At 35.9% G+C, this 8,819-nt stretch overlaps 1 protein-coding gene across 1 annotated transcript; it reads left to right on the top strand.

Annotated features, from left to right (window-relative positions):
- Positions 1–3,879: 3,879 nt before the first annotated feature.
- LOC138311334 (uncharacterized) lies at positions 3,880–4,308 on the top strand. The gene has a single exon (XM_069252757.1). It carries the CDS (start codon positions 3,880–3,882, stop codon positions 4,306–4,308), a length of 429 nt encoding a protein of 142 aa, XP_069108858.1.
- Positions 4,309–8,819: the final 4,511 nt, after the last annotated feature.

The raw sequence follows: 8,819 nt of genomic DNA, 5'->3' as shown, positions 1-8,819 counted from the left end.
TGCATAAAATGCTAAATTAGTTGCTTTTTATGTAGTATTGTGTAGTATTGGGCATTTAGATGTGTTTGGCGGTATATGGGTGTTTATAGGCGATATTTGGCCTCAAAACCCACATTTTTACACAAAACTCGTCATATAAGACAAACTCTATTTTAATTTAACATAAATAAATAGATTATGTCACAAAAGCGTGGTAAATAAGTGATTTACATGTAGTATTGGGTATTTAGTCGTTTCGTTGGCCAGTATTGAGCGATATTTGGCTTTAAAGACACATTTTTACACAAAACTGATTTTATAAGACAAACTTTATATTAATTGAACATAGATAAACAAAATATGTCATAAAAGAATGGTTAGTAAGTTATTTACATATAGTATTGGGTAGTATTGGGTATTTCGTCGTTTCGTTAGCTAGTATTGGGTAATTTCTGGCCGATATTAGGCCTTAAAACTCACATTTTTACACAAAACTCATTTTATAAGACAAATTTTATTTTAATTTAACATAATTAAATAGATTATGTCATAAAAGAATGTTTAATTAGTGATTTACATGTAGTATTGGGTAGTATTGGGTATTTAGTCGTTTCGTTGGCCAGTATTAGGCGATATTTGGCTTTAAAGACACATTTTTACACAAAACTGATTTTATTAGACAAACTTTATATTAATTGAACATAGATAAACAAAATATGTCATAAAAGAATGGTTAGTAACTTATTTACATATAGTATTGGGTAGTATTGGGTATTTCGTCGTTTCGTTAGCTAGTATTGGGTAATTTCTGGCCGATATTAGGCCTTAAAACTCACATTTTTACACAAAACTCATTTTATAAGACAAATTCTATTTTAGTTTAACATAATTAAATAGATTATGTCATAAAAGAATGTTTAATTAGTGATTTTTACATGTAGTATTGGGTAGTATTGGGTATTTAGTCGTTTCGTTGGCCAGTATTAGGCGATATTTGGCTTTAAAAGACACATTTTTACACAAAACTCATTTTATAAGACAAACTTTATTTTAATTTAACATAGACAAATAGAAAATGTCATAAAAAAGTGGTTAGTAAGTTATTTACATATAGTATTGGGTAGTATTGGGTATTTCGTCGTTTCGTTAGCTAGTATTGGGTAATTTCCGGCCGATATTTGGCCTCAGAACTCACATTTTTACACAAAACTCATTTCATAAGACAAATTTTATTTTGATTTAATATAAAAATAAATAGATTATGTCATAAAAGGATGTTTAATTAGTGATTTACATATAGTATTGGGTAGTATTGGGTATTTAGTCGTTTCGTTGGCCAGTATTGGGCGATATTTGGCTTTAAAACACACATTTTTACACAAAACTCATTTTTACAAGCAAAATATAGTTTAATTGAATAGTATTGATTATATGAAGTCCCAAAACAGTAGTTTATTAGCTGTTTACAGGTAGTATTGGGTAGTATTGGGTGGTATTGGGTAGTATTGGGTAGTATTGGGTATTTAGCCGCGCCCGGAAATGATATTAAAAATAATCTTGATCACGAAAACGCTCAATAGATTCTTATAATCGGTAGGGCGACTGGAAGGATTGGGCAGGATCGGACAGGATCGAGATGTCACCGTACTCAGATTGTGACAGTTTTCAATAAAATTTGATCCAAACGTCACCAGAGTGAATTCCATTAGAATAAACGTTTATGAGGACAATCGAAACAACAAAAAATATTGACAAATATTCCAACAAAGTTTGTAAACACTCTATCTCACGTCTATAAAGTTCTAAAAAACGTACATTCGACTCAGTTTTATCTGCCGCTTACTCTTCCGGAGCACCTGGTCTGATTCTCCTTGTATTTTTTCAAGGAGTTTCCGTGCAAGTCTCTATTTTGTTAATATTTGCCTTCTGTTTATCGATTTTGAGTTTGAATTACGATTTTGTTGACATCTGAGTATACTTTGTTTTATTTGTTTTACTTGTAGCGTTCAAGGTTAATAGGTCGCTACGGTAGGGTGGGGAGGGGAGGGTGGCAAACAAAGGTCAAAAATGAAAATTGCATAATAAAAGTTTTGAAGGTTTTGTGGATATGAAAGGGCATCATGTCAGGAACAAATACGTTTCAAGGTCATAGCATCCAAAATGGCGGAGATAAATGACGATTTCGTCGTTTTCCCGTCAAACCTTTGACAGTTTTTAGCACTTTAAAACTTTACATACAGAGTTGATTTTTTTGCAAAGACATAGCATGTACAAATGTCTAAAAAAAGTTATGCATTTCCATTAGTCTTCACCATCATTCAATGTCACAGTGAGGTAAAATGTTCTAAACATATTCCAAATCTCTAAAACGAACAATGATCGAACGTTCATGTTTAATTACATAATAATTTTAAAGGAGTACTCCTTTTCCAAAACGGCCTTTACTTTTTAAAATGTGAATGTATAACGAGTTTGATAATTGAGTAGAGTCGTAAAAGTTACAAGCTTACCGTAAATACTACACTCATCATACCTTTCTGAACAATTAAAAATAATAATAATTAAATGCTAATTCCCATAACCCGGGTCGTCAAGTATGTTACCCGGCGTCGTCCTAGCTAATTACCGCGCAGTAGTTGACCATCACAGAGGCACGCGGCAAAACAGCGTCATGAACCTTCATTGTAACATAGTCTTTTACAGGAAATCTTGCGTTTATTTGGTGTTGTAACTTCATTTTAGGCCATTGGTATATATATTCCGACGTTATAATTGTAATAAATAAACTTGTCATTTTTGTTTCGGAAACGTAGTGGGCCTTTAAGCTCTCGTGCCTCCAGAAAAGTATGTCATCATCAGCTCAAAGGTCAACATCACACATCATGTCAAATAATCATCTTGGTAAAAGGAAAGCATACATACATATGTATTATTTTATATAGTCAGCTGTATGGTGGCTGATTTCTGCTCTTGCATTGTCGCACTAGCAGGCGGGGGCATAGCGCGACAACGCCACATAATCACGCGCCAATGCGACAGAAACATTCGTTCGCACTATAGCCCTGTTATTGCTGCATTCGTGGAGACGTTTCATGAACATCTATTATGATCTAATCACTAAGAAAGAAGTTAATAATTTCAAATTTTCATGAAATGAAATAATGCCACCAAAAAACTAAAATCTTTACTTGAAATAACCGTTACTTTGCGTTAACTATAGTATTGTCTCCTCATAACTACTAATATTTACGGAGGATAATGCTATTTTTTTATCTTTTTTTTAATTACGCATTTTCTTCTTCTTCTTTTTTTTTTAAATTGCTTGTTTTCCAAAAAGAGCAGTTTTCTAGCAAAATAGCATGGAATTCGTGTCTCCTTATGTATCGATTGAATCCAAAGTAAAACTTCTACTTCATATAATAATAACGACCTTCAACCGGTTAAAAAATAGTTTAAACGTTATTTTAAAGTCTTCGCAAAAATGTTTAATCGACCATTTGTTTTTCATTATTGCTGAATGTAGATCTATAAGATCTACTAGACCTAGATCTACATGTCTGCATTTACTCGACGGAGTTTTTTTTTACAGAAACCTGAAAAAAAATGTGGAATGACAGTATACCATAGATATTGGAGTGTAAATGTTAAAAAAAAAAAAAATAGGCCTACATTAAAAAATTCTCGCCGCTGACCGTCGATCTAGCTATCTTACATGTAATATAGAATAAATATTTCCCGGGAATAAAATATTTTCCGCGCGGAATGACGACACAATTCCCGCCTTTTGAAATATTTACATCGGTCAAACGTTTGTCAGAAAAGGGGCTTATCCTTATAATTATACTGACGCGGTTTGAAGCATGCGTTATACTTTGACGCTTAACGTGCGGTGCGGACAAGATGGCTACTTCAAACTCCTACGCTGGTAACAGTCAGGATCCGAAGAAATCTGACGTGAAAGGCTATATTCATGCCGTATCCGAGCTGAAAAGAAGCAGAAGCAATACAAAATATTTCAATGCAACTATGCAAGTGGAGGACAATCTTTGGCGTATGGTTTGTTTCTCTCCAGAGAAACACTCTATTTATCAAAATGCCGAAATGCTCAAATCACCGGTGAAACTTGAAAATGCCGCAGTGGTGCCATCCAAATTTGAGCCAGGAAAAGTGGAAGTTCACGTGAACAGAGCTACCAACTTAGAAGTTATAAAAACGTCAGCTGTTCCATTTAAAAGGCGTCGTCTCGATTTTATTGATGAGCAAACACCAGTAGTGAAAATCGACAACTTGAAAGAAAACAGACAAAATGTAAGTTCGCAAAGCATTTGATTTTACTAATTAACCTCTGATATTTTACACTGATAAAATTGTCTACTTCCTTTCCAGATATTAACTCAACAGTGTTTCATCAAAGCTTTCGCCAAAATTTCTTTCACCGAATAAGATTTTAATTTGAAGACTGGTACAAGGGAGGTAATTTGTAAATTCTTCTTAGTCCGCCATGGCAGTACGTAGATTCGAAGCATGCTGATGTGACTGAATACAGAAAATTATTTTCACGTATTGATTATAAGTGTCATGATGGAAAAGAGGAATCACGATTTATCTATGAAGTATAAAGTATCTCTCCATGAAATATCCATTATTATTTCATTTGTGAAACGTAGGCAAGCAGACAAGTGTGTTACGTTTGGAATATTTTTGCTGGTTTTGAACTTTAAATTGTCTATAGTTGTTAAAAGTCAAAATGTGATATGAAACATTTTATGTAAAAGTTGTTTGCGCGTAGCTGCTTCTAAATTTTGTAAATCCAATTTTGTAATCCACGGTTTTACTCCCTTTGCGCATAACGTTACGTTAATATTGGCAGAAAAGATTGCTTTCGTTGAATTGTTTCATCTAAAATAACATGCAGTTATAACAAACAGTCATACGAGGATATGTACAATATTTAATAGCTGTCATAATATCGTACAGAAACTGTTTTAAGGAAACATTAAGAATGGGAAGTTGCATTTGTTTCTCATAAGTCAACTGAATCAGACTATACGGTATGAGTTATTTCCCTTCCTTTACAAAACAGTGAAAAAATGCATGGTTTTAAATACGAGTTATGCCCCTTACCGAGTCTAACCCAGTTTATGACACAATTTAATTGCAGATAATTAGTGATCAACACATATTAAAAAAAAAATAAAAAAAACATCCTTCAAGTTATTTGGATGACTTATATAGTCTAATCTGTCTGAGCAGTTTCCATATTTTTTTGTCTACTTTTAATTTTTAACTGAAGTCCCTAATTGTTTCTTCTAAAATAGTATGCAGTTTATTTAATAAGACAAAAAATATTGTTTGTTTAGAATCATCCGACCCTACCTAGATTTTACCCCCTGACCCTAAACTTTTTATTGACGTCTACAAAAAAATATCTCAAAATATTGAAATTTCTGAAATTTTCCTAACCTTTTCAAAGTCAGAATCACATCATGATCTATTGAAATTCCTTTAGCAGTCCCTGACTAATTTGGTCATTCTAAAGCATAGATAACTGCATATACATGTATATATTGCATATACATGATTTGTGTAGCAGTGTACAGTTAGACCGAATGGCCATGGGTGAGATTTTTATTAAGCAGAAAGCCCCTATTTATTATATGCATGAAAAATTAAAAACTGTATATGTGCTAAAATTGGTGAATTCAATCTAGAGACTTATATGCAGGCTTCACATTTGCATAAAGAAATTCAACAAAATGGGTTCGAGATTAATGGTTTAGAGGGTATCCAAATGTACGTCTAAGACGGAAAAACTCATTTCTGTAGCAGCAGAAATTGATAGCCGCGGTACGAGGTAAGATTGCTCAAAAGTTTAATGATATACCTATGTCGAAATAGGCTCAGTTCCGCTATCACGACAGTGATGCTTGGTTTTAAACTGTATTCAAAAAAAAAATTCTAGTAGAGGGGGGTGTAATTTTGGGTTGAAAATGCCAATTTTTTGCAATTTTTTAAAGAAAAAAATTTGGTTACCATGGTTTTTACAGGCTCACAAAACAACAAAAAGCAGACCTCTCAAAAAATGAACTCTGCATGACAAATGCAAATGTTGTGTAGATTAAAAATATGTATACTTTTATATAGGTGTTATTTAAGGTTAAAAAGCTGTGTACATGATTAAAGCCTGCACATTTAGTGTTTCGCACAGGAAAAAAAAGGGCATGGTGCTGGGTTTTGAAAAGGGCACCTTGACCGCGATAAATATCCAACAGGGGGGCACAAAGGTTAGTATCGACGACTTCCAATACAAGGGAAAATCTTTAAAATTGTCTTGTTGTTTATTTAATTCTGGTCCAACTTAATATCATTCAAATGCTTTAAACTCTGCATGAGTTGCTAAGTAATATCATGACATATATTTAATTATTCTGAGTAAAAAAAAAATGATTTTTGAAATTGTAATCTGCCCATCATCACACTGGGTTGTTGTTGATCTGTTTAGTAGTGATTATATATATATAGCTTAGGGCATGGTTGTTTTTCATTCCTTTTCTTTTGTATCTCTTTCTCTTTGTATAATTGTTTTACAGCCCTAGCAATCAACTGCAGATGCCTCGTATATATATATATATTGTACTACCACCTGACGTATGTACAATGCCAAGTGACCTCGGAGCAGACTGGAGAATTTCAGCGCAGAAATGGGTGCTAAAAGAATTGTAACAGGCCCCCTTGCTTACTTTTGCAATAAATGTATATTAGAAGATGTCGTCGAGTATTACAATGGTGAGACCATAATATTTGTTATTATGAAATGGACCTCAATCAGCAATTTATTTTACCCCTAACATATATATTTGCACGTGTTACACTTTCCACTGTGCAAAGTTAGACACCACCAAACATAACTTAGAGAGTTGAATAATTTTCCAAGGCAGAAAAAGTTTAAGCTCCATGTCTCGGAACTCAGTACACGAAAACTTTAAGATTATAGATAAACGTAATAATCCCAAGATTCCAGCATTTATAAAGAAAAAAACCAGAACAATGTCCCAAGAGTCTTTTAACCAAGTTAAATTTCGTTTATACTTTTAGACAATTCCAAAATCAGAAGAGTACTCATAGATAATTTTTCTTTCTGCCTTGGACACCACCTCCTTTTTACACGACTTTAGAACTAAAGGAAAAAAATATGACATTATGGGGAAAAAAAAAAGTACACAAATACAAAAACATACAATTAACAAAACAAAGTTTTCCACCGGGCCCTAAACGATCCTACAAGACTGGGGAAGCCACTCTTATGATTTTACTTAACCCAGCTCGAATGAAAATTTGGGGTTGACCAGAGACTTTCCCCCGTTACTTATATACCCCCCAAACTAATTAAGTCTGACCACGTGAGTACAAAACCCCAGTGTTGGTCGTATCAACTCTAACCACCAGAACCATAGTCCCCACAGTGGCCAGAATACCTAACAGCCAAAAATACCCACCCCAACAATTTTGAATAGCAGAAGTCCTTGTTAGGGTTATCTCGAGGTGTTAGTCATATCAACTCTTACCACCAGAGACACCCCCAACCACCTGGATCTTCTCCCTAACTAACTACAATTATACCTACAGTCCTATCTACATGCCCCTGGTCGCCCCCACCAATTACACTTAACATTACATACCACCAGTTCACCTACATAACAACCTCCCCCTCCCCTCCCTATTGTACATATGTGTCCCCCCCCCCCAACCCCTGCTATATACCTACCATGAATCAACTTCCCCCTCCCCTTAAATTTTCTTTAATTCCCGGATAGAGAGGTGGCGCAACTCATGAAAATATCGCCGCATTCTCGTGGGGTTCAAATGAACCCCATCGTTCAGCAGCCGGGGGACATGAGGCGTCGCCGAGCCACATAGCTCTGACCCCGGTCCCTCATCTCGAGGGAGAGGGCCAGAGACATGCGTGCCCGACGAGCCGCATACTCCGCCCCGGTCACCGCACGATGCCGGGTCCGCGGAAATACTGCCATGAGGGCCACCCGCTCTACCCCCCAGCTATCTAATGTATCTAGTATCATACGCAAGACCCCCATGAAATGTTGCAACCTATCCCCCCTGCTATTTAAGTCGTTCCCCCCCCCACCTGCAAGATTACTAACCCCGGACTAAACCCCTCCCTCTTCATCCGATCCACCAAGTCCACAATATCCCAAATTTTCCCCCCAGACTTACCATACAGACGAACACCCACCCCCGTCAATCCCAGATCCCGAGTAAACCTCCCCTCCCTAGGGTTATTGATAAGATTGCTAAGTCTTGTTATATAGCTATGGCCAATAATGGCCACTTGGCCTGACACTAGTCGTTTCATATTTGCCTGTATATATACCTACAACATACAAAAGGAAAAGAATATATATATAAAAACACGTCATAAATACATCCGCAGATTAGACATGAACATACTGAAACTACTCATCAATACTAGGTCTGAATAAATTGAATGCTCCTCACTATGCGTATTTTTTCTTAAAGTTCTGATGCCCCCTGGGGGGAAGGGATATTCAGGGGTCGACACGGTGTCCTCCAGACCCCTGTGCTGCGCGGTTCGGGTTTATTACCCTGCCCGATCGGGCCCAAACTATTATGTTCTCCTTGTGTAACACTGAAATTCCCTGGAATCATGTACAGGGGTTTTTTTGTTACCATGGCCAAAAGCAACACCCCAATGTCCCGATACTTATCACCTCAAAGTTCCTCCGGGCACTTTATATCACACTTTCCGGAATAACAATAAGGACGTCTGGGTCCAGGCAGGGCCGTACGTATTTCCCCAAACC

Source organism: Argopecten irradians, unplaced genomic scaffold (genome assembly GCF_041381155.1).
Source record: "Argopecten irradians isolate NY unplaced genomic scaffold, Ai_NY scaffold_0017, whole genome shotgun sequence".
In the NCBI taxonomy this organism is placed as follows: Eukaryota; Metazoa; Mollusca; class Bivalvia; order Pectinida; family Pectinidae; genus Argopecten; species Argopecten irradians.
This window is presented reverse-complemented; position numbering and strand designations above follow the sequence as displayed.